The sequence below is a fragment of the Rhinoderma darwinii genome, chromosome 4 (genome assembly GCF_050947455.1).
Source record: "Rhinoderma darwinii isolate aRhiDar2 chromosome 4, aRhiDar2.hap1, whole genome shotgun sequence".
NCBI lineage: Eukaryota > Metazoa > Chordata > Amphibia > Anura > Rhinodermatidae > Rhinoderma > Rhinoderma darwinii.
Genome location: NC_134690.1, coordinates 81,277,040 through 81,302,124, shown reverse-complemented (window position 1 = coordinate 81,302,124; position 25,085 = coordinate 81,277,040). Strand labels below are relative to the sequence as shown.

At 41.3% G+C, this 25,085-nt stretch overlaps 2 protein-coding genes across 5 annotated transcripts in view; one reads left to right on the top strand and one right to left on the bottom strand.

The window, feature by feature from the left end:
* Nucleotides 1–6,358, top strand: part of SLC19A3 (solute carrier family 19 member 3) — a 33,369-nt gene extending 27,011 nt beyond the window's left edge. Inside the window, exons 4-5 of the mRNA XM_075863923.1 lie at nucleotides 5,402–5,543; nucleotides 5,947–6,358. Coding sequence (XP_075720038.1) covers nucleotides 5,402–5,543; nucleotides 5,947–6,081 — 277 coding nt within the window. The 3' untranslated portion in view covers nucleotides 6,082–6,358. The remainder of the gene's footprint in view (nucleotides 1–5,401; nucleotides 5,544–5,946) is intronic.
* An 11,657-nt stretch (nucleotides 6,359–18,015) lies between these two features.
* The window catches only part of AGFG1 (ArfGAP with FG repeats 1), a 68,412-nt gene continuing 61,342 nt past the window's right edge, over nucleotides 18,016–25,085 (bottom strand). For 2 of the 4 annotated variants that reach the window (XM_075861275.1, XM_075861273.1), the window contains 5 exons: nucleotides 23,653–23,754; nucleotides 22,076–22,132; nucleotides 20,590–20,793; nucleotides 20,330–20,421; nucleotides 18,016–18,795 (listed from right to left, as the gene is read on the bottom strand). In XM_075861275.1, coding sequence (XP_075717390.1) covers nucleotides 18,736–18,795; nucleotides 20,330–20,421; nucleotides 20,590–20,793; nucleotides 22,076–22,132; nucleotides 23,653–23,754 — 515 coding nt within the window. In that variant the 3' untranslated portion in view covers nucleotides 18,016–18,735. The remainder of the gene's footprint in view (nucleotides 18,796–20,329; nucleotides 20,422–20,589; nucleotides 20,794–22,075; nucleotides 22,133–23,652; nucleotides 23,755–25,085) is intronic. The other 2 variants (XM_075861274.1, XM_075861276.1) reach the window with 2 other exon arrangements.

The following is a 25,085-nucleotide window of genomic DNA, read 5'->3' as shown; positions in this document are numbered from 1 at the left end:
TACTGTAACATCCATGGCCGCGGACCGTCAGGTTTACTCACTCCCTGACGGACGCAGCCATGGTCCAGTGAGCGCTGGCCCCTCATCTCCTCCTCAGGAGACGCCAACGCTCACTTCCACTTCGCTCTGCTGTGTCCTGTAGGGTGCGCGCGCACGCTCGTGCCCAGTCTTAAAGGGTCAGCGTGCGTACTTGAATCTGTTAATTAATTAGCCCATGATCCTGGACTATACACTGAGCTTTGTTGTCGTTACCTATGTTCATCTATGCAAATGGTCCCTTAAGTGTCTTCCAGTTCCCAGTGTTCCCGTTCCTGCTTCCTGTATCCCGTGCTATCCTGGTCCAAGTGCCGTATTGTATTGGAGTCGTGCAGCGCTGAGTCTATGCCTGCTTCGCTACACCAAGCCTGGTGCCTGCCTGCTACCAAAGTCCCATCTAAGCCTGTCAATAGCCATGACTAAGAACACTGCAAGTGTTTGAAACGCGTAGGCTCCAAATACCTATCTGAAACGGCTTTGCTACCACGTCTGTTTGTTCGTTTGATTTTAATTTTTTCATACATAAAAATAGGAACATGATTCCTTTTTAAACACAACTACAGCGCTGGATCAACTTTCCTTGTTTTCTCCTGTCCAGCCACTGTCTGAAAGTTACCACAGGTACACCTATTGAACTATAGACTTTGTCCTGTGTCCTGTTGGCCAGCTGCCATACCGTCAAGGCAGTACGGCCCAGTGGGTCCACGTACCCAATGTGACAAGGTCGTTGTAGTACGCTGCAGACATATTTGTGATGCTTCTCAAGATTGTCTAAAATATTATGACATCATCCAGGTAGGCTATTACGAAGTGATCCAATAAGTCCCTGAGTCAAGCATAGTAGAGCAAGAAATCTCACATTTTGGTGCAAATGTGTATATTGGCACCAACAACTCGTCTTCATCCTGTGCCAGAGGAGAAATTAAATGTATTTTTGAATCTAACAGATAAAATGTCTCCAGTTTAATCTACTATTTTACATCAGTGACAGCTATTGTCCTACGGATTCTATTTTTGGCAATAAACAGTGCCCTGAATCCCAGAATAAAGGCAAAAATTTTGTGCATGTCATCTTTTTCTGTGGTAGTTATCTTTTTTCGAATAACATCAATTCAGATATACTAGTCCTTCTCAATGAATTAGAATATCATCAAAAAATTAATTTATTTCTGTTATTCAATTCAAAAAGTGAAACTCATATTATATAGATTCATTTCACGCAGAGTGATCTATTTCCAGCATTTTTTTCTTTTAATGTTGATGATTATGAATAACAGTTAATAAAAACCCAAAATTTGGTTTCTCAAAAAATTTGAATATTAAATAAGCCCAATTTCAAAAATGATTTTTAATACCGAAATGTTGGCCTACTGATAAGTATGTACAGTATATGCGCCCAATACTTGGTCGTGGCTCCTTTTTCATGAATTACTGCATCAATGCGTCGTTGCATGGAGGCGATCAGCCTGTGGTACTGCTAAGGTGTTATGGAAGCCCAGTGTAACGTCCTTGGTCGCTGACCACGAACTCCTTCCATCCGGTCGACGCCCTTCTCTCCAGAGATGTCTGCACATGCGGCCGTCCTGTTCCACAGTGACCACCAGGGTGCGCTCATGAGCTCAGTCCAGACAAGGTTCCAGGTCGCACACAGGTGGGAGATTGAGCTGATTGCTCCCAGAGCACCCTGGACTATAAGAAGGGCTGTGCCACTCCCTCCAATGCCTGTGCCTTGTTGGCGTTATCCTAGTATGTCTATGCAAATATCTCCTAAGTGTTTTCAATTTCCCAGTGTTCCCCGTTCCTGCTACCTGTATCCCGTGCTATCCTGGTCAAGTGCCGTGTTGAGCTGAAGTCGTGCTGTGCTGTGTACCGCGCCTGTCCTGCTGCGCCATGCCTGGCGCCGGCCTGCTGCCTAGTCCCAGCCGAGCTTGTCTTGCTACTGTCTGAGTTACCACAGGTACACTATACGAACTATAGGCTGTGACCTGTGTCCTGTTGGCCAGCTGCCATACCGTTAAGGCGGTACGGCCCAGTGGGTCCACATAGCCAACGTGACACCCAGGTTGCTTTGATAGCAGCCTTCAGCTCTTCTGCATTGCTTGGTCTGGTGTCTCTCATCTTCCTCTTGACGATACCCCATAGATTCTCTATGGTGTTTAGGTCAAGCGAGTTTGCTGGCCAATCAAGCGCAGTGATACTGTGTTTATTAAACCAGGTATTGGTACTTTTGTCAGTGTGGGCAGCTGCCAAGTCCTGCTGGAAAATTAAATCAGCATCTCAATAAAGCTTGTCAGAAGAGAGAAGCACATGTGCTCTAAAATTTCCTGGTAGACGGCTGCGTGGACTCTGGACTAGATATAACACAGTGGACCAACACCAGCAGATGACATGGCTCCCCAAACCATCACGGACTGTGGAAACTTCACACTGGACCGCAAGCAACTTGGACTGAGTGCCTCTCCACTCTTCCTCCAGACTCTGGGACCTTGATTTCCAAATGAAATGCAAAATTTACTTTCATCTGAAAACAGGACTTTGGACCACTGAGCAACAGACCAATCCTTTTAAAGGCTTAGGAAACCTTTTCATGTGTTTTGTGTTGATTAGCTGATTAGAGTGTGACACCATGAGTCTACAATCTTCAACTTTTACCCAATATTCTAATTTTCTGAGACACTAAATTTTGGGTTTTCATTAACTGTTCGCCATAATCATCAACATTAAAAGAAAAAAATGCTGGAAATAGATCACTCTGTGTGTAATGAATCTATATAATATATGAGTTTCACTTTTTGAATGTAATTACTGAAATAAATTAACTTTTTGATGATATTCTAGTTCATTGAGAAGGACTAGTATATTCAGCATTTTGTTTGGTCTTCAGTGTTGATTAACCAAAGGAGTAAGGCCCCATGCACACGACCGTAAAAAGACTCCATAATTGCGGACTCGCCCAGTTCTATTGGCCACGGACACCTTTCCGTATCGCTGAATTATGGAGCATGTCCTACTTTTCATTTTTTACGGGCCGTGCTCCCACGGCCGTGTGCATGAGGCCTAAACAGGATTATTTCTAAACGCCTGAAGTGTCTGATCAATTCGAACGCACAATTAATATGTCCTCCAACTCATCTGGGGCTTCAACTCTGGAAAGTTTATCCTTCACTTGCTCTGAAGGCCTTCACCATAATTGGCTCTTTTGGCCACTAGCTTCCATATGTACAAAATTTGTACGTGTATTCAGCAAGAGTGTTTTCCTTGCTGCAGATTATGGAATTTAACTTCAACTGTGGCACAAAAACTTGATTCATAGCAATGATAATGAAGTCATCCTAAACATTCAGATTACTATCCTTTTCTACATAAGGAGAGGCCCATGCTAAAACTTCATGATAGAAGACTGATTATAAACAATATCTTTTTCATCTCACTGGTAAATTGAGCAGGTTGCATTTAAAATATATACGGCATTAAATCTCGGTAATGGCGACGGTCACCACAGAACTTTGATGGTAATGACATGTGTGAACTCGATTCTGCGGCAGAGCCATGCTCATCCAGAAGCGTTTTTTGCAATTCAATAATCTCGTTGATTTTGCACTAGACTTTTGCAGCTGAGAATTCTTTTTCTTGGATAAGTGGTGTGGATTCCTTGTAGTTCGCCAATTTATTGCCTCAACATTTTCCAGCAGGCTCCATATTGGTCCAGACTATTCTGTCAAGGTCCAGAGCAGAGTTTCCCAACCTTTTCAGGCTCGAGGCACCCCTGGAAAAAAATGTTTTCCTCAGGGCACCCCTACCAAAAATTGTTTACAAAAAGACAAAAATTGGCTACAAGCACTCCATTCTCAGGGTATGTTCACACAGCGTTTTTTTATCAAGCAGAAAAAATCTGCCTCAGAATTTTTGAGGAAGATTTGGAATTGATAGCATTGTTTGATGTTTCTTTTCGTGTTTTTATTTTTTTTTTTGTTTTTTTTTAAACCGTTGGACTAAAGCAAAAAACGCAGCCAAAAAAAGCACTCCAAACAACCGCTTGATGACCATCAGCCCCCACTTACAGTAAAATGACCATCAGCCCCCCCACTCACAGTAAAATGGTCATCAACCCCCCAGTAAAGTGACCATCACAGACAGAAGTTAGCACACTATAATGCTGCTACAATCACATCATAGAGATGTGATTGTAACGGCACAAAAGTGCGCTTACTCCTGGAGAAGGAATAAATATTATGCTCCCCAGGACCGCATCTTTAATGGCTCCTCTCCCTCCATCAGGCTCTTCTGGCGGAAAGTGGTGGGCGATACTTGTAGTAGACGTACGTGCGTGCATGCGTGCGTCACGTCTGCTACAAGCATAGATGAATAAGCGTCGGGGGTGGAGCTTGTAGCAGACGTGCGTGCTTGCGTCACGTCTGCTACAAGCAAAACTTTTTTTGTTTTTTTTATGGCAGTGGATGAGTGGAGTGTTGCGGCACCCCTGGACGGTTCTCATGGCACTATGGTTGGGAACCACTGTTCTAGAATGAGGCAGAGATGTGGTCAGGAAACAATCCAAGTTTGGCACACATTTAAGCGGCAACATGTTGTAGAGAGGCAACAAGTAACAGGACTATAGACAGGAGGCTCAATAGCCTGACAATGAGGAAGTGCAAGGTCCACGCTTATATGGGAAGCCAAAATGGTGAGATCAATCAGGCAATGAATCAAGAGTAGCTAAGCAACAGATTCAGATGTGGAGATGTCCAACATCCCTGATGGCTCAATGAGAAGAGTTACTGCCTGGGACACAGGAATCTCAGTGCTTGAATCCTAAAATCATTGGGGGAGATTTATCAGAACTTGTGCAAAGGAAAAGTGGAGTAATTGCTCATAGTAACCAATCAAATGGCTTCTTTCATTTTCAAATGGGCCTCTGAGAAATAAGAAACTGAAGCCGATTGGTTGCTATGGCCTTTTTCTTTGCAGAGTTTTAGAAAATCTTCCCCCTTGTTTGTTACTTCTTAGATGTAGCTTTTTACCTGTTCATTCTGTCCATCGTTATAAATTCTGTAATTTTAACCTTTCATAAATTCTTATCAATTCCTTATTAGTGATTTTCTGTCATGTGACGTGTCAGTCAGCCTGTGATCATTTCATCATTCTGCCTGAACTTCAGTCTCTATTTCATACATTCTTTCCTGGTCAGTCATTCAGTTGGTTCATTCATTAAGGCTATCCAGTGTCTACGGTGTTTATGAGGAAGCCCACATTACATAATAATATTACAGACTAGTAGGATAATGCAGATAACCAGGCCTTGTAGGTTGATAATTTAAAAAAACAAAACGCGTTATCTACGTAACCTAAATGTGTTGACTTGCAGGTTCCAGATTGCTGTAAGCCTGAGTATGGAACGCTATGCACTTATGTTTGGGATGAATACATTTGTTGCACTTGTTCTTCAGACCATACTGACCATTATTGTTGTGGACAACAGAGGTCTAGGACTGGATATCATCACCCAGGTTATTACGTCTTATTTACATTGGCATATTAATGAACTGCATTATATTAGTCGAAACTGCGCCACTCTTGTCCATGGACTGTGTCCAGTATTGCAGCTTGGCCTTGTCCACTTGAATAGGAATAAGATGCAATACCAGACACAAGCCATTTACAAGAGTGGCGCAGTATTGAAGAGAAATGCATCTAAAACTACAGAGATATGTTCTACTAATTTATATTGTACATATTTCATTATATTTTATTGCATGGTCAAATCTTAATCATCTTATTTTTCTAAAATGTAATGTTGACATGTTCGCCCCCAAGTTATAATTGTAGTCCATCTCTCTTATGTGGTGCTGCATGTAGTTTTACAATCTATCCAGGAACTTACATCCGATTCTTATCGATTTCTTTCCTCAGTTTCTGGTCTACGGAAGTTACTTTGCAGTCATTGCTGGAATATTCTTTATCAGGAGCCTGTATGTTTTGATATCACAGCACAGAACGAAGCAAAACAACCAAAACCAAGAAATCCAGACCGATACTCCTACTTAGTGGTTAGGACCACGGTTGTATCTCACGAGCGAGGCAAAAGATATGAGGCGGCCATGTTGGCCTTGAACAGAGTACGCACATCACACACACTCTAGTAGTGTTACTGTAAAAACGAACTTGGACTTAAAGGGGTTTCCCATCAGAGACATTTATGACATATCCACAGGATAGTAATTATTATCGAAGAAACCACGGCACTCAGTATAGAAGGGTGCTCAGGTAGGGTTCAACTCCGTAGTATTTTGTACACTTTTTCCAATGAATGTTGCTCATATTCGTTTCCTATGTATAATAAGATATGATTCGCAATATCTATAACATATGAGTCGTTTTGTTTAATTGTTTGATCATATATAAAGCAGTATGTAGAACATTTATTTATATTGATATGATTATTTTCATATTAGCTCAAATTTAAATTTTTGAAGGTGATGTCATGACTATTGTTATTGGTTGTTAATAGAATAAACTTCTCTTTTAATTTTACAGACTGTTTGAAAAAGGTCTTGTTATTTGGACAGAAACGTCACATTGTCTAAGTCTGTGGATTGCAAATAAAATTATTTTTCAAAAACAAAGAATTTTTAGAGTGCCAGGTTTTCTTCCAAAATATCCACAGGATAGATAGGTCATAAATGTCAGATAGATGCAGGTCCCACAGGTGGGACCTGCATCTATCTCTATAACGGGGCCCCTTAAACCCCGTTCTACTGCTCTGTGTTGTAGCTGAAAAGTGTGACTCCCGACCATGACGTATGGAAAAAGCATAGCTCACCGAGCTACGCTGTTTCCGTAACTCCCATAGTAGTGAATGGCAGTTACGGAAGCAGAGTAGAATGTGAGCTATGCTGTTTCCGTAATTCATGGTCGTAAATCACACTTTTCAGCTACAACACAGAGCAGTAGAACAGGGTTTAGGGGGCCCCGTTCTAGAGATAAGTGGGACCTGTATCTATCTGACATTTATGACCTATCCTGTGGCTATGTCATAAATGTCTATCAGACCATCAGTACCAACCGGCACCCCAGCAACGCAATCCCTGGGTTGCTATGGCAACTGGAGGCCTTCGTGTCTGCCTTATATATGTCTGCCTCCGGCGGTTCTTCATAGGCTTGCTGTCAGTGAATAACTGAAAGCTCTAATACACTGCACTATGCATGTAGTGCAGCGTATTAGAATGGTGATCGGAGCTTCAAGCCTTCAAGTCCCCTAGTGGGACAATTAAAAAAAAGTTAATAAAAATGTTGTAAAAAAACAAATACAAGTTTCAATTAAAAAGAAGCCAAATTGTCATTTTTTCCCATAATAAGTATTTTATTATTGGAAAAAATGTAAAAAACTATCGGCACGTCTGTAATTAACCAACGATAAAACGATTATGTAATTTATCCCGCACAGTGAACGCCGTAAAAAACAAAAATTAAAAACAACGCCAGAATCCCTGTTTTTAGGTCACATCTCCTCCCAAAAAATGGAATAAAAAGTGATCAAAAAGTCACATATACTCCAAAATAGTACCAATAAAAACGACAACACGTCCAGCAAAAAAAAAAAAAAAAAACCCTGACCGCTTTGTCCACGCAAAAGTAAAAAATGTTATGGGTCTTAGAATATGGCGACACAGAGAACAAATGATTTTTTTAATTATATTTTTTAAAAAGTGATTTTATTGTGCAAAAGCTGCAAAATGTAAATTTGGTAATGCCATAATCGTATCGACCCGCAGAATAAAGTTAACATGTAATTTATGGCGCACGGTGAATGCGGGAAAAAAACAAAAAACTATTCTTGCTTGTTTTTGGTCATATTGCAAAAAATAAAATATGATCAAAAAGTCATATGTGTCCTAAAATGGTACCAATATAATCTACATCTTGCCTCGCAAAAAAGCCCGCACACAGCTCCATCAACCGAAAAATAAAAAAGTTATGGCGCTAGTAATGTGGTAATGAAAAAACATCCCTTCAGAGCCCTAGTATTTAGGAACTAGGAAGGGACATAGCACATCTGCTGGAAGCGAGGGTGCCCGTATTATACCAGGGCAAGACATTCCCAGCAAAATTTCCCAAACTACAAAGGAGAAAGAGTCCCCAAAAGGTGCAGAGTGTTACAAAAGGGAGATAAGAAAGAATACAGTTTATCAGTGTGACACCGGCCTGCGCATAACAGATTTCTTCACATCGTACCACACGTCTATGCAGAATTGTATTATTTACCCCATTATTATACCCTCTTATTATGCCCTGATTTACTCCGCACAGCTTACATATGCCCCCACATTATAACCTGAAATACCAGTAATACTTAAATAAAACTACTACCAAGCAAAATCCATGCGCTCCTTCCCTTCTTAGCCCTACAGTGTGCCCAAACAGCAGTTTACGTCCACAAGTAAGGCATTACCATACCTGGGAGAACACGCTTAACAATTTATGATATAAGATTCTCCAGTGGCACAAGCTGGGCACACCATATAGTGCAGTGACTAGGCAGATCAGTGGAAAAATTGCAATTTTGCATCATCCACTGCGAATTAATTTCTGAAAAACATGTGTGGGATCTAAATGCTCACTACACCCCTTAATAAATGCCTCTAGGTGTGTAGTTTCTAAAATAGGGTCCTTTTTTTTTTTCGGTACATCAGGAGTTTTGCAAATGCGACATAGTGTCCGCAAACCATTCCAGCAAAATCTATAAAACTCAAATGCCACTCCTTTTCTTCTGAACCCTCCCATATATGTAAACAGCAGTTTATAACCACAAATGGGGTGTTACCATACTCCGGAGAAATTGATATACAAATGTTGGGGGGCTTTTGCTTTTTTATTCCTTATGAAAGTGAAAAATGTTGAAATGTTTACATGTTTCATTTTCACAGCTTAATTCTAATTAATTCAGCAAACTAACCTTTGGGGTCAAAATTCTCACTGTACCCCTAGATGATTCCTCAAGGGGTGTAGTTTCCCAAATGGAGTTACTACAATGTTTTCATTTTTACAAGGAATAAAAGGAGAAAAAGCACCACAACATTTGTAAAGCAACTTCTCCCAAGTACAACAATAACCCACATGTGGTCCTAAATGGCTGTTTGGACACAGGAGGACAGGGCTCAGGAAATTATCTAGGGGTATAGTGACCCCACAGGTTTTTTGCAGAATTAATTGGAAGTAGGTTGTGAAAATGAAAACCTAATTTTTTAAAGAGGCTCTGTCACCAGATTATCAAATCCATATCTCCTATTGAATGTGGTCGGCGCTGCAATGTAGATAATAGCAACGTTTTTTTGTGTTTTTTTTTAAAACGATCATTTTTGCCCAAGTTATGAGCAATTTTATATTTATGCAAATTAGCTTTTCAATGGACAACTGGGCGTGTTTTCTCGTTTTACCAACTGGGCGTGTATTGCGTTTTTACCAACTGGGCGTTGTGAATAGAAGTGTATGACGCTGACAAATCAGCATCATACACTTCCCATCGTTCCCACTCAGCTTCTTTCACGGCAGACAAACAGCGTGACGTCACCCACAAGTCCTTCAACCTTGGCGTCGGACAGAGAAGATACATGGGCTCCAGCCGTCCGAGGGAGTAATATGCTCGTCTCTAGGGCGTTTACTATGCTTACCTGCACACGGTGATGCTGCTGCAGATTCAACTGTACCCTCTGACACCTGGAGCCGATGTGTCTTCTCTCTTCCGACGCCAAGGTTGAAGGACCTGTGGGTGACATCATTCCCAGCCAGCTTCTTTCACTGCAGACACACAGCGTGACGTCACCCACAGGTCCTTCAACCTTGGCGTCGGAAGAGAGAAGACACATCGGCTCCAGGCGTCAGAGGGTACAGTTGAATCTGCAGCAGCATCACTTTATCTACATTGCAGCGCCGACCACATTCAATAGGAGATAGGGATTTGATAATCTGGTGACAGAGCCTCTTTAATTTTTCCATTTTCACAAGGTCTAAAGGAGAAAAAGCACCCCAAAATTTGTGACTCAATTTCTCCTGAGTACGTCAATACCCCATATGTGGTCCTAAACTGTTGTTTGGGCACACGGTATGGCTCAGAATGGAAGTAACATTTTTTGGCGCGCAGATCTTGTTGGATTGGTTTACAGAAGCCATGCCGCATTGGCAAAGTCCCTGAGGGACCAAAACAGTAGAAACCCCCTAAAAGTGACCCCATTTTAGAGACTACATCCCTTAGGGCATCTCCAGCTAGAGGTCAAAATAAGTAGTATGTTTTTCGGTGGGTTTTGCTGGTATTTTAATTTGTAATTGTGGGGGCATATGTAAGCTGTGTGGAGTACATCAGGGTATACTAAGGTGGTATATATAAAAAAAAATGGTACATGAATAATAAAATTAATAATTCATAGATGTGCGGTACATTTTAAAACACTCCTTTATGCACAGGCCAGGTGTCACACTAAGTGGTTCCCTTCCTATCTCCCTTTTGGAACACAATCTACACCTTTTTTGGGACATTCCCTTCTTTGCAGTTTGGGGAACGATGCTAGGAAAGTGCTGCCCTGGTACAATACGGGCGCCCTTGCTTCCAGCAGATGTGCTTGGTCCCTCTCCTTCCTGGTTTCCAAATAGAAGTGCCTTGATAACTACCTCTTGAAACTGAAGAAATGGCCCTGTCCGGCCTGCACATCGGGATAGCACGTAAGCAATATACAATGCCATCTGTACAATGTGCATGGCCACTTTTTTGTACCACGCCCTTGTCTTCCGCATTATACGGCTTCAGCACTTGATCGGACTGTTCAACCCCTCCCATTTATTATATCCCAGGATGCCATCTGACTTGGGGGGGGATCACTGTACTGGTACCTCGTACAGGGAAAGGGATGCTGCCGTTCTCATGTATTGTGATCAAGAGGACATCCCGCTTGTTCTTGTACTTGACAAACAACACGTTCTCGCTGCATAGTGCCCTGCTCTCACCCCTTCTGAGACTTTGGCCAAGCAGGGTCTTAAGGAGGCCTTTCTGGTTTTTGCGCACGGTGCCGCATGCTGCAGTATTTCTGGTGGAGAGGCATTTAAATAATGGTAAAGTCGATTACCCTGGTCCAGCAGTAGGTGCACCAAATCCCACACTATTTTCCCACTAACTCCCAGGAAGGGGGGGGGGGCATTCTGGAGGGTCAATCCTGGAGTCCTTCCCTTCATAAACCCAAAACCTGTGGGTGTACCTTGAGCTACTCTCGCACAGCTTGTACATTTTTATCCCATACCTTGCTTGGCAGGTATTGGCGGAATTTTACCCTCCCCTTAAAATGTACAAGGTACTCGTCTATTGAAATGTTCTTTTCGGGGGTGTACACTTCTTGAAATATGGTGCAAAAGTGATCAATGACTGGCCTGTTTTTAAATAGGAAGTCATATGTGGTGTCATCAGGGGGCGGGCACCGTGCATTATTATTATAATTCAAAAACTTTTAAATTGCTTCAAAGCGAGTCCTGTTCATGGCCACACGGTAAATTGGAGTGTTTTACAAAATATCCGTACTCCAGTACTGCCTAATCTTTGGCTTCTTCACTAGACCAATATGCAGCACCAGGCCCAAAAATTTCCTCATATCCGCTGTATCTACGGGGGTCCACCTGAGGACTCTAACATATGATGACGTGGTGTTCTGGGCAATAAATTCCTGGGCGTGTAAATTAGTCTGAGCCACCATTAAATTCACAAATTCCTCACGGAAAAAAATCTATGTCTGCGAGGCCTTCAGTCTCAAAATTAAGTCCTGAGTTGCCCATGAAATCAGGCATCTGAGGCTGATAATTCTCAGGGGGTGGGTTCCACATGAGATCAGTAATTTGGGGGGGTTCCCTCAGCTGATGTAGGGCACCTTTGCGGGGGTTCCTCATCACCAGATGATGAGGAAGAGAAAAAGATGTATGGGGCAAATTCCTCTTTTCCCTTGCTGGCCGAATCAGTGTCGGAGGACGGTATGCCTCCTCTGCTGAATAGACCCTTTGGGATGATTGGGACATTTTTATTAGGGGGGTGTGTAGTGCTTCAACACGTGTAATACTCAAATTATTTTTACACAGGAGGTTATGTGTTGTGCTTTTACACATTTAGGCCTGATTCACACCAGCGCTGCGCATCTCGGACGTGAAAAACTTCAGTTTTTCACGTCCGAGGTGCATCTGTGCTCAGGGCTGCGGGACGCGATGTCACGCATCCCCCATAGTTGAGAGTCTATGGAGAGTCTATGGAGGGATGCGTGATCTGTGAAAAGATAGGACATCTCCTATTTTCCCACAGATCTTTCACACGGTCCGTTGAAACAACGACTGTGTAAATGGCCACATTGAATTACATCGGCCGTCCCACAGACCTCTGTTTCAACAGCCGTCCCATGGACGTTTAACACGTTCGTGTGACTAAGGCCTCATAGATATACAAAATAAAAAGAATTTAGAGAATAAAATGTACTAAATACATTTCCATAAAAAATAAAAATATGGCAATATGAAACTGCAAAAAAAGTTCTGACTTACGGACACTAAAAAAATTATCCCTTACTGTAGTCTAAAAAATATACTACAGTAAATTTAGACACCATAAAGAAACGCTATGTAAAATTTAGTGGAAAACTTCAGTAAAAAAAACAAAAACCTGAATGTCCGGCACTAACTGACTCACTGTCTGTAGTGCTAAAAATACTGTAGTATATAAATTATACTGCAGTAAATTTAGACTAAAAATGTAAAACTCCACCTATGTAAAATTTGATGAACTAAGTTCAGTGAAAACCAAACTGAACATCTGTCACGGACGCTAATCCTGTAACGCTATTAGTGCTAAAAAAAACTGTAGTAAAAGAAAAATTACTACAGTAAATTTAGACTAAAACTATAAGGGTATGTGCACACACACTAATTACGTCCGTAATTGACGGACGTATTTCGGCCGCAAGTAGTGGACCGAACACAGTGCAGGGAGCCGGGCTCCTAGCATCATACTTATGTACGATGATAGGAGTCCCTGCCTCTCCGTGGAACTACTGTCCCGTACTGAAAACATGATTACAGTATGGGACAGTTGTCCTGCAGAGAGGCAGGGACTCCTAGCGTCGTACATAACTATGATGCTAGGAGCCCGGCTCCCTGCACTGTGTTCGGTCCGGGACTTGCGGCCGAAATACGTCCGTCAATTACGGACGTAATTAGTGTGTGTGCACATACCCTAAAGCTACACTATATAAAACTTAGTGAACGAACTTCAGTAAAAACTAAACGTCCGTCACTAACTGATGCTAATCCTGTAACGCTACGGTATCACTAACTGATGCTAACAAAAAAACTGTAGTATAAAAAATATACTACAGTAAGTTTACAGTAACTCCCTACCTAAGTCCCCATGCACACGACCGTATTTTTTTCCCACGTAAATACTGGCGTAAATACGGGTGACAAAGGACCCGTGCCCGTAAATACAGGTCCGTAGTCACCCATATTCCACCCGTAATTACGGACCCGTTTTCTCTGCTTCTCTTTACACGTAGAGCGAGATATTGCACTGCACTAATCAGCAGCCCTTTCTCTCTATCCAGCACTGATAGAGAGAAGAGGCTGCTGAACAGTGCTGGATAGAGAAGGGGCAGCCACTTCTGTCTATCCAACACTGATCGGCAGCCTCTGCTCTCTATCCAACTCTGATCGGCAGCCTCTTCTCTCTATCCAGCTCTGATCGGCAGCCTCTTCTCTCTATCAGTGCTGGATAGAGAGAAGGGGAAACCCTTTCGGGCAGTTTCCGCAGCGGAACGCAGCGATAGTAAGAAAAAGCAGTTCATACGTACCCTGGCCGTTGTCTTGGTGACGCATCACTCTTTTGACATCCAGTCTGACCTCCCTGGATGACGCGACAGTCCATGTGACCGCTGCAGCCTGTGATTGGCTGCAGCGGTCAAATGGGATGAAACGTTATCCCAGGAGGCCGGACTGGAGGAAGAAGCAGGGAGTTCTGGGTAAGTATGAACTTTTTTTTGTTGCAGGTTTTTGAAGGAAACATTAGAAATGTATATTGTGAGCGCCGTGCATGGTACTCACTGTCCAGCGGTAGTCACTGTCTAGGGTGCTGAAAGAGTTACTGCCGATCAGTGCAGCCCCTATGCTCTATCCAGCACTGATCGTTTAACTCTTTCAGCACCCTGGACAGTGACTACCGCTGGACAGCGAGTACCATGCGTAGCAACGCTCCCGTAATTACGGATGCACACACGTAGCCACCCGTAATTAAGGGAGCCCCATAGACTTCTATGGGCCTGCCCGTGCCGTAATTACGGCCTGAAATAGGACATGTTCTATATTTTTCAACGGCCCAGGAATCTTCCCGTAAGCAAACGAGAAGGTACCCGTGGCCAATAGAAGTCTATGGGCACGTAATTACGGCCGTTTTTAACATTCGTGTGCATGGGGCCTAAGCAGGTACTAGCTACAGTATATATATATATATATATATATATATATATATATATATAAATAAAAAGTAAATACGGCTATTAGTGAAAAAATGTAAATATTTAAAGTACAAAAAACACCCCTTTTCCCATCTTTTCTCTAAATGTAAAAAAAAAAAAAAAAAAAAAAAAAAAATACACAAAATTGGTATAGCTGCGTCCGTAAAGGTCCGAGCTATTACACTATACAATTATTCAAATAATGAATTTAAAACGCCAAAATCGCTGTTTTTGGTCACCTTAGCTCTAAAATAAATGTAACAAAAAGTGCTCAAAAAATTGTATGAACCAAAAAATTGGACCAAAAAAAACTACAGCTCGTCCCGCAAAATATAAGCCCTCACACCTCTCAATCGACCAAAAAATAAAAAAGTTACGTAAAAGTAGTAAAATAAAAAAAACTATATAAATTTGGTATCACCGTAATTGTATTGAGTCGCAGAAAAAAAAATTAAGTTGTCGTTCTTACTTTACGGTGAAAGCATTAAAAAAAATAAAAAAAAGGCCCCCCAAAAAATGGAGGAATTGCAGTTTTTCCCAATTTCTGCCTGCAATAGATTTTATTTTCAGTTTCCCAGTACATTAGATGGTGTCAATAGAAACTACAACTCCAAGTAGAAAATATACAAGAAAAATTGGTCCGCTCACCACTCATTTGAAGTAAGGACGCCACATTCCATGATTAATCGGTGCACGGGCAAGAGAGCTACATCAGTAGGTAGAAATGCAAGGAACAAAGTTAGAGGTCCAGAACACGATATGATATGAAAAAATACAACTGTTTGAGTCCAAATTAAAACAAGAAATTACAAAATCCCGGGGGGAGAACGCCTACGCGTTTCGAACTTTTCAGTTCTTAATCATAGCTTGTTAGCTATGGGATTTTTTATTTTCTTGTTTTAATTTTGACTCAAATAAACAGTTTTGTATTTTTTCATATATCGTGTGCTGGACCTCTAACTTTGTTCCTTGAAACTACAACTCCTCCCACAACAAATAAGCCCTCACACTGACGGAAAAATAAAAAAAAGTTATGGCTCTTGGAAAGCGGGGAGGGAAAAACTAAAAAGAAAAAAAATAAATCAGTCCAGAAAGCGTTAATTTCTAATAAAAAAAACATTTATGACCACATGTGGGGTATTGCCGTACTTGGGAGAAATTGCTTTACAAATGTTGGGGTGCTTTCTCCGACCTTTGTTGTTTGTGAAAATGAAAAAAAGTCAACATTTTAGTGTAAATAATTTTGATGTTCATTTTCACAACCTAATTCTAATAAATTTTGAAAAAGACCTGTGGGGTCCAAATGCTCACTATACACCCAGATTGATTCCTTAAGTGTAGTTTCCAAAAAGGTGTCACTTTTGGGGTGTTTCCACTGTTTTGGTCCCTCAAGGGCTTTGCAAATGTGACATGGCACCCAAGAACCATTTCAGCTAAATTTCCAAAAGCCAAATGGCGCTTCTTCCCTTCTATGTGTCCAAACCTTGTGTCCAAACAGCAGTTTATTACCACATATGGCGTATTGCTGTAATCGGGAGAAATTGATTTACAAATGTTGGGGTTCTTTTTCTCCTTTTTAAAATGTCAACGTTTTTTCAGAAAAAAAAAGTAGATTTTCATCTTCACATACTAATTCAAATACATTTAGCAAAAAACTGTGGGGTCAGAATGCTAACTATACCCCTAAATAACTTCCTTTAGGGTGCAGTTTCCAAAGTTTGGGGGGGGGGGGTGGTTTACTGTTTTGGCACCACAAGACCTCTTCAAACCTGAGATGGTGCCTAAAATATATTCCAAAAAATAAATAAAAAGGAGGCCCCAAAATCCACTAGGTTTGCTTCTAAGGCCTGTTTATCAGTCCAGTTGCACACTAGGGCCACGTGTGGGATATTCCTAAAAACTGCAGAATCTGAGCAATAAATATGGAGTTGCATTTCTCGGGTAAAAACTTCTGCGAAAATTAAATGTATTTTGGCAAAAAAAAATAAATGAAATTTGTACATTTCACCTCTACTTTGCTTTAATTCCTGAGAAACGCCTAAAGGGTTAAAACACTTTCTGAATGCGGTTTTGGATACTTTGGGGGGGGGGGGGTGCAGTTTTCAAAATGGGGTGATTTCTGGGGACTTTTTAATACATAAGGCCCTCAAGGCCGCTTCAGATCTGAACTGGTCCCTGAAAAAATAGCCTTTTGAAATTTTCTTGAAAATATGAGAAATTGCTGCGACAGTTCTGAGCCTTGTAACGTCCTAGAAAAATAAAAGTATTTTCAAAAAACAATGCCAATCTAAAGTACACATATGGGATATATGAAATAGTGACTATTTTGCGTGGTATTACTATCTGTCTTACATGCAGATACATTTAAATTTCGAAAAAGCCAAATTTTTGCTAATTCACACAACTATTGAATTTATCGACCAAATTTTTTTTACTAACAAAGTACAATATGTCACGAGAATACAATCTTAGAATCGCTTGGATACATAAAAGCATTCCCAAGTTATTACCACATAAAGGGATATGTCGGATTTGAAAAAAAATCTGCTTCGTCCTCAAGGCCAAAACAGGCTCAGTCCTGAAGGGGTTAATGCAAGGATCACACACACCGTATTGATGCCGTTTTTGGCACCGTTTTTTTGAGCCAAAACCAGAAGTGGATTCAAGAGGAAGTAAAGATAAGAAAATACTGATGCGTCCCCTTTCATGTGTGTCCACTTCTGTGTTTTGCACAAAGAAACAGCCAAAAACTGCATCAAAACTGTGTGTGTGATCCTGGCCGAAGGATTTGTTTACACCGGTGTATTCACTGTAAATTTTCTTTTAAGCACATATTAAAAAAAAACAGATACTAAAAACCACGGGGAAACAAAATGAGAAATTACATTGTGTCAAGCGCCAGTCAAACTAATTTACGTTGGTGGAAAGTGCCCCAAATATATTAAGAGGTGTACACTTCTTAATATATTTGGCGCATCTTTGGCTCTGTGTGACAGAAATCCAAATCTACGCATGCTAAGACCATGCATAGATTTGCGGCATAACCGATGCCAGTTTCCTCTGTAAATTATGATAAATCCTTTCCAGTCTATGCCGTGCCCACTTCGGTTAAAGACTCGCCCCTTTTGGAAAGTGGCGAGAAAAGTAAAAAGTCACAAATGGTGTGTGCCACTTTTTTACGCCAGAAAACTGGTATCAATTAGTTGATATATTTCCCCCAAAACTTTTTTTTTTCTCCATACCAAGCCAATATATGTTTGGTATACCACAGGCCTAACTTACAACATATTAAAACAACACTTTATATACATTGGCTGTATTCTATAAGGGGCTTCTGGGGAATCCTACGGCTCCACATTGAATAACGACATTTTTTGCATATGAAACTCTGCTAATTCCACCTGCACACAAGTGTAGTAATACGCTACCAGAAATAATAAATAAATCACACAATTGCTATTTTTCTAATATTTTAATATTTTTTCACCTGCAAACTGTAGCAAAACATTATTAGCTTTATTATGCAGAAATAAGTCCTTGGTATGGAGATTTTAGGCGTATAGAAATGGATAGCTTTATTGGGTAAAATAAAAGTTTGTGGGGTTGTTTCTTTCCATTTTTAGTGAATAAAATTTATATATATTTACGTCATCATTTAACATTGAACGCCCACATCCCTTCGAGCCAGATTGCGAAGATTATTGTCTTTTACAGTTACACGATGGACTCGTAGCCCCACTTGTTTGCCCTTTCACATAGCATAAAGTGTTAGGAGTTAGAAATACTGATATGAATAATTACCTAGTCCCTAAGAAAAAAAATATATATATACAGTATTGCAGCTTAATGAATATGGAATCTGCAATAACTTACCAAATTTATTATACATGATACGCCTTCAACTAACCCCCTTGGCTGCCCAAGGACTTGATCGCTATCCTCTAGGTGGCCAACGGATTGAATGAAAAAGAAAAGGCTTCCCAATTGCACATATTACCTTGTTTTTCTTCATTTTTTTTTTCCTTTTTTTTTTTTTTGTTTAAATACAAAAAAATTATAATTGCAGGCTCTGAAAGAACTCCCTGTGTTTAAAGCTTACGCTGGTTAAACAAGACAAACAGTGCAAGAGGCAGTACATGTACGGTGATGCCTGGTAAGCTCCTGTGTTATTCTAAGGCTATAAGAAAGGATTTGTCGATGAATTTCCACCTGGAAACTGTCCCGAGGGTCCCCCAGCCTGCAAAAAAAAAAAAGGAAAGAAAAATATAAAACCAGGGCTTCACAAAACCAGAAACAACAATACTGAATGTTTGCACTTGGGATCATGGAACACCTTACAAAGCCACTAATAAAGCTCTATGGAAATGCTTCATAGCACTCGGTGAACTCGGATATACCTTTAATGGACTCATTCAAGCACTCTGGTAGCCCGAACTTATGAGCGTTAGATGAAGATATTCTATTTGCTGTATAGGGTTAGGAAAGTTTCCCCATTGGAGAGTTCATTAAGCTACATTTTATGTAAGGGTACACTGAATTAATAAAGGGAAACGACAAAACCGCAGCATGACCAAGATGATGGGCACTGATTATATCTACCGGTACCTCCATGCCTGCAGCAAGGTTAAGCTCACTTGTGGCACATTAAAATGTGCTGCTTGACATGACAGTCAGCAAAGAACTAAGAAAACAGCAAGGACAGCAGATATACACAATTGAGGATCAAATATCATAAAATAATATACTATAATATGTACATTTGAAAGAACAGGCAATAACATACTTCCGAACCGCTTCATTGTACTTGGAACGGAAGCATCTTCAGTGAAGGGTTCACAATCAAACACCACTAACTGTGAGGCCCCAGGCAGGCGACCGGAGAATTTGACTGCAATTACGGACCAATTCACTTCTATTGACCACGGACACCTTCCTGTATATTTGCAGGAAGGTGTCCGGACCGTAGAAAGCCTCCGCAAAAGATAGGACATGTCTTATCTTTTGCTTTTTACAGACCGTGCTCCCATACTTTGTATGGGAGCACCGGCCATAAATGTGGATGGCTGTCCTCGGACACCAGCCTTGCCCGTAATTTCAGACCGTGATTATGGGCACGACCGTTTGCATCAGGCCTAAGGGCTATTAAAGTGTAGCTCCAGTAAAGACTTTACAGTGCTCTTAGATCTTCATGTGCACTGCGTGAAGCCTCCTTCTTTAAAGCTCAGCGGTTTGTGCTACAGACCTCTTCTGCCTAATTCACGAACAGAAAGTCATCAGTCCGCGAAGTAAAAGTTCTAGCGGAGATGCAGCACAATCTGTCACTTTCTGCCAGCCTGCGAGCTCGCATTAAACCCCCCCCCCCCCCAAACACTTTGAAGGAAGAGACTGCCTGCTTGATTCAGTGCCCATGCTGTGATCACAGGGCTTTATTAGCTGGCAAATTCCCTCTACAGACGGCCTGTAATGCCCTGTTTGGTTAATATATTCAAATTATTTTATAAACATGTCTCGCTCTTTCAAAGAGAAAGTAAAGGGCTGAAGTAATTCAAGTTTCCTCCTACTTTACCCCATACTGAAATGAATAGCACATGCAGCCTGTAAGTGAGTGAGTATTAAACAGTATTGAGCACTTTTTTTTTTTCTCAGATTAGAAACTTAAATTTACACACTGAGGTGAATATCAAGAAGATCACTGACAGTACGCTCCAAGATCACATATGGTTTCAAGTGGGCAATACATTACTTCTGTGCCCACTGATGCAATTACTCACCATGAAAGGATTACTAGAGACTGCAGGAGCTGAAACCTGCCCAAATGGAGTAACCACTGACTTTGCGGGACCAAACACAGCAAAACCAGCTCCTAAAAAGAAAACAAAAAATAAAAACAGGGATATTGATGTCAACAATAATATGTCGTTGATGTCAACAGAAATGTGCGCTCTGGCAATGCCCAATATTTTAAATTGCAGAGAAAGACCTATTTTGAACATGTTATAACTAGAAGTCTTAGCTGGTGCTCATACCATACCTTGTATATTACCATTAGGCTGCTGTGAGAAAGCAGTCTGTTGGGGGAAGGCCGTCTGAGGGGGGAAGGCCGTCTGAGAGGGGAAGGCCGTCTGAGAGGGGAATGCAGGCTGATGAAAAGTGCCACTGAAGCTGGTAGGAAGACTGTACGATGCCGATGTCCCGAACCCAGCGGGCATGCTTAGTGAGGCTGTTCCAAAGGCAGCTGTTCCAGATACAACCAATACAGATACATTAGTATGCATAAAAAAAGAGGCAGACTGCCTAAACTATGGCTAATAGTAGTCATTTCATCAATAATAAACCAACTAGCCTAACTATACCAAGCTGGATGAAATGGAGGCGGATAAATCCAGTGCCACTAGTTTGAATACATTGAGCAGATGGGTAGGTCTACGACAAGTACCTAGCGACAACTTTTATGTAACGACTTTAGCATCTATGATATTACTTGGTGCAGCCACCACTAGAGGGGGCTGAGGAGCATATAGCTATACATTCAACTCTATAACACAGTATGCAGTAAACGGACATGCCCCCTTTAGTGGCGGGTTGCAGGCAGTAAGCATGTTATCTTTAAAAGTCTATGCAGGGGATATGGAGCTCTGAAAAACTGAGCTCCAGCTGCTATAAAGAGATATATTCTGAAATCAATCTGAATTTTGAACCTAAAATCAATTGTATTTAAAAAAAAAAAAAAAAGAAGATGATCAATTACTAGGTAACAGAGGTTTTGGACCAAAATAAAGATCTGTTTGTATAGCCATTTACTGAAGCCTAATAACCTGGCACCTGTCGGGACAGAAAATTATTTTAATTTGGAACCCACAACCCCTTACAAGAGGACGGCTACTTTAATCATCAGTGGGCTTTCAACTTCCAGTGCTGCCTTAGCAAAAGCCCGATGATGCTGCTTAGACCGTAACCTTGTGTGGTAGATATCTAAAAGGAAATTAACAAGTAGTTTCAAAGCAAAAAAAGAATTGCATGTTTCCCATACTACTTGTGTATTTGTGTCTGTCAGTCCATAAGGAGAGGTATGAAGTAATTCTGTGAACAGAGCCAAGTTGTATGATCTCATTATATAACCAGTAAAACATAGGGAAGATGGGAGTAATGGTGCAATGAGTTTGTAGTTCGGTAGGGGAGGGATGTTGTGCCCTGTACAAACAGCAAAGTGACTGCTCTAGTCAAACTAGGCGCTTTAAAACATGCACAGATGTGAATGAGGCAAAACTCCAACAGTAAAATACTCACACTACAGAGAAAAACAGTGAATTTAACTACAGAATTAAAATAAAAACACAAATGACGAAAAAAAATAAAGAAAGAAGGAAACCGTTTAAAAAAAAATAATTAAATGATTAAAATAGCTCCAGTAAAGAATAAAGACCTCATCTGACAGGTGCATGCTCATGTGTTTCCACACACAGGAAATTAAAAGGAACGGCAACGAGAAATCCTGGGTAGAGACATGCAACCATCACCTGCATCTATGGTCTGCAATGTGTATGGGAAGACTGGGAATGTCCTTGGAAAGAAAACTGAAACATTGCAGGGCGCGTTAACCATCATAAAGCATAGTATGTGCAGCCAGAATTATATAGTATGCCGAAAGTAGCTGCACAGCGTAGTAACAAAAACTAGCAATTATACATCAAACCATTTATGATCATTGAGAACTAACTGGATGGGTTAAAGGGGTTGGCTGAGATCAGAAAAAAAGGGTCTTTTTTTTTCTAAACAGCATTAGGGTATGTGCAGACACACTAATTACGTCCGTAATTGACGGACGTATTTCGGTCGCAAGTCCCGGATCGAACACAGTGCAGGGAGCCGGGCTCCTAGCATCATACTTATGTACGATGCTAGGAGTCCCTGCCTCTCCGTGGAACTACTGTCCCGTACTGAAAACATGATTACAGTACGGGAGAGTTGTCCTGCAGCGAGGCAGGGACTCCTAGCATCGTACATAAGTATGATGCTAGGAGCCCGGCTCCCTGCACTGTGTTCGGTCCGGGACTTGCGGCCGAAATACGTCCGTCAATTACGGACGTAATTAGTGTGTGTGCACATACCCTTACTCTTGTACACGGGCCTTGTCTGGTATTTCAACTCGGCCTTATTGAAGTGATTGGTGCCGAGGTGCAATACCAGATACAACACATGGACTTAAGTGGCGCTGTTTATTTGAATGTTTTTTCAAACTTGCATTTTTTTTTGTTTTAAAAGAGGAAAATAGAGGTACATTATAAAATAGACGTCATAAATAAGTGCAAGCAGGCCAAAACATAGGCCCAAAAAAAGGGAAAAAAAAATACTAAAAGTTGGCTTGGAGGTAACAAAGTAGTAGTTTAAGCATTTTTCTAGGTGGCGTGGTTTTTAAAAGAACTCTAATCTCAGACAACCTCCTTCAGCGTGCAAGTTATCGAAACAAGCGAGGTTTCATGCCAACCTGTCTGAGAAGAAACCGAATGTTTCGAACGAATGAACACTCAAACCTATCTAGTAAACCAATTAAAGTGATCATTAAACATTCTACAACGTGAACACCAAAAAAGTAGTTTGAGATGGTGATGTCTGAGCTGCAACAGTCTACACCTGCTCTGATAGACTTGGTCATGCCCCATGGCTCCAACTGCCAACCCCAGTGCTGCTACATGCAACTCTCTTGGTATGGAGTCATCCCACTTTGTAAGAAGTTTATCAAGTTCTAGTCATTCCAGAATGATTGGTTAAAATAAAGAAATTCTTGGAAGCAAAAAGAAAAACAATGGAAACGTGCATGTGATGAGATTTACAGACTTACAGGTGACATCACACGTCTTATAAGAAAAATACTGATCGTCCATACAAGACAAAAAAAAACAAAAAACAAAAAAAAAATATTTTGATGGGTTGATAAAATGTTACATGCTGTGGGAGGTAATGAAAAATAAAAGATAGTCTTTAGCTGTAACATATAATGTGAAGGCCAAGCTTTCTATGAAGCCAAGAAACAAATGATATCAGCACCAAAGTTGTAAAAAAAAAAAAAAAAAAAAAACGGGGACAGACTACTCACAGACATCCATTGCTCCTGCGGCTGTCGGTAGTCTGGTCTGGTGGAATGGGTGAAATGGGGCATTCGGGTAGTCCATCTCGGTCTTGTGACCATCACGGACTCCTGGTTGAGAATTTAAAAAGTGGTCTTCCAAGGCTTGCAGTTTACTAATACAGTACAAAGTAGGCATGCCAAACGTTAAGGACCACGGGAACTGAATTTAGGGGAGGGGGTAAAGCGCAAGAAGAGACATAGTAAATCTGGGGGTAACAAAGGGTTATGCCTTCCATTCAAAGGTTTGGGAAAACAACTTCTAGAATTGTAGGAAGCTCAAAAAAAATAATTGGACAACTGTCCAGTAAATGATGCAAACACTTGAATGTTTCCGATCAAACGACTTAATAAAAGATAACCCAAGTAAACACAAAATGAGTTTTTTTTAAATATTCAGTTCATTTATGGAGGAAAAAATGCTGTGTAGCCCTACCTGGCCCTATGCGAAAAAGTAATTTCCCCCTTAGCTACTAAATCAACCAGTTCACCAAATTCAATTGACAAATGGTTTCAATTTCACTGGCCACACCCAGACCCGATTACTGCCAGACCTGTTGAATCTAAACATCACTTAAACCCTTGGCAACATGTTACGTAAGGGGATGTTCACGCGCAAACATACAATACGTCTGAAATTACGGAGCGGTTTTAAGGCAAAACCAGCTTCTGAATTTCAGAAGTTTTTGCAAGTGCAGGCGTTTTTCGCAGCGTCCATTACGGACGTAATTGGAGCTGTTTTTCAATGGAGTTAATGAAAAACGGCTCCAATTACGTACCAAGAAGTGACAGGCACTTCTTTGAGGCGGCCGTCTTTTTATGCGCCGTCTTTTGACAGCGGCGCGTAAAAAAAAAAAAGCCTGTCTGCACAGAACACCGTAATTCAATGGGCAGATGTTTGCCGACGGTTTGGAGCCGTTTTTTCGGCCGTAATTCCAGGCGAAATACGCCTGAATTATGTCTAACACTCGGACAGTTTTTCACGGCCCGAACTCACAAGGGGTGTTAAAAGGGCGGTTCCAACTCGCTGTCGTCGCCCCCCCCCCCTCGCAACGGTCGCGCCCCCCCCCCTGCATACCTGTTGTAGCTTCTCAAACTGGACGGGGAAGATGCAGCATGTGCAGAAGCTCCGTGTGGAGATCCCGCCCCCCAGCCAGCTCCTCTACACTGCCGACCGGACCTGCAGGCTGGTGAGTGTTTCCCTCTCTGCATCCTGCTTCCCATTCCTCCTGACCCCATTTGTAGAATGTATAAAGTATGTTCACATTTTTTTGTTTTGTTTTTTCGTTTTCCTAGCGTTTTTTGTCGCGATTTTCACAATCGCTGATAAAATGGCGCTGTTTTGCCGCGATTATATAAAAATCGTGGCAAAACCACGCGATTTGTGCCGCGATTATGAAAAT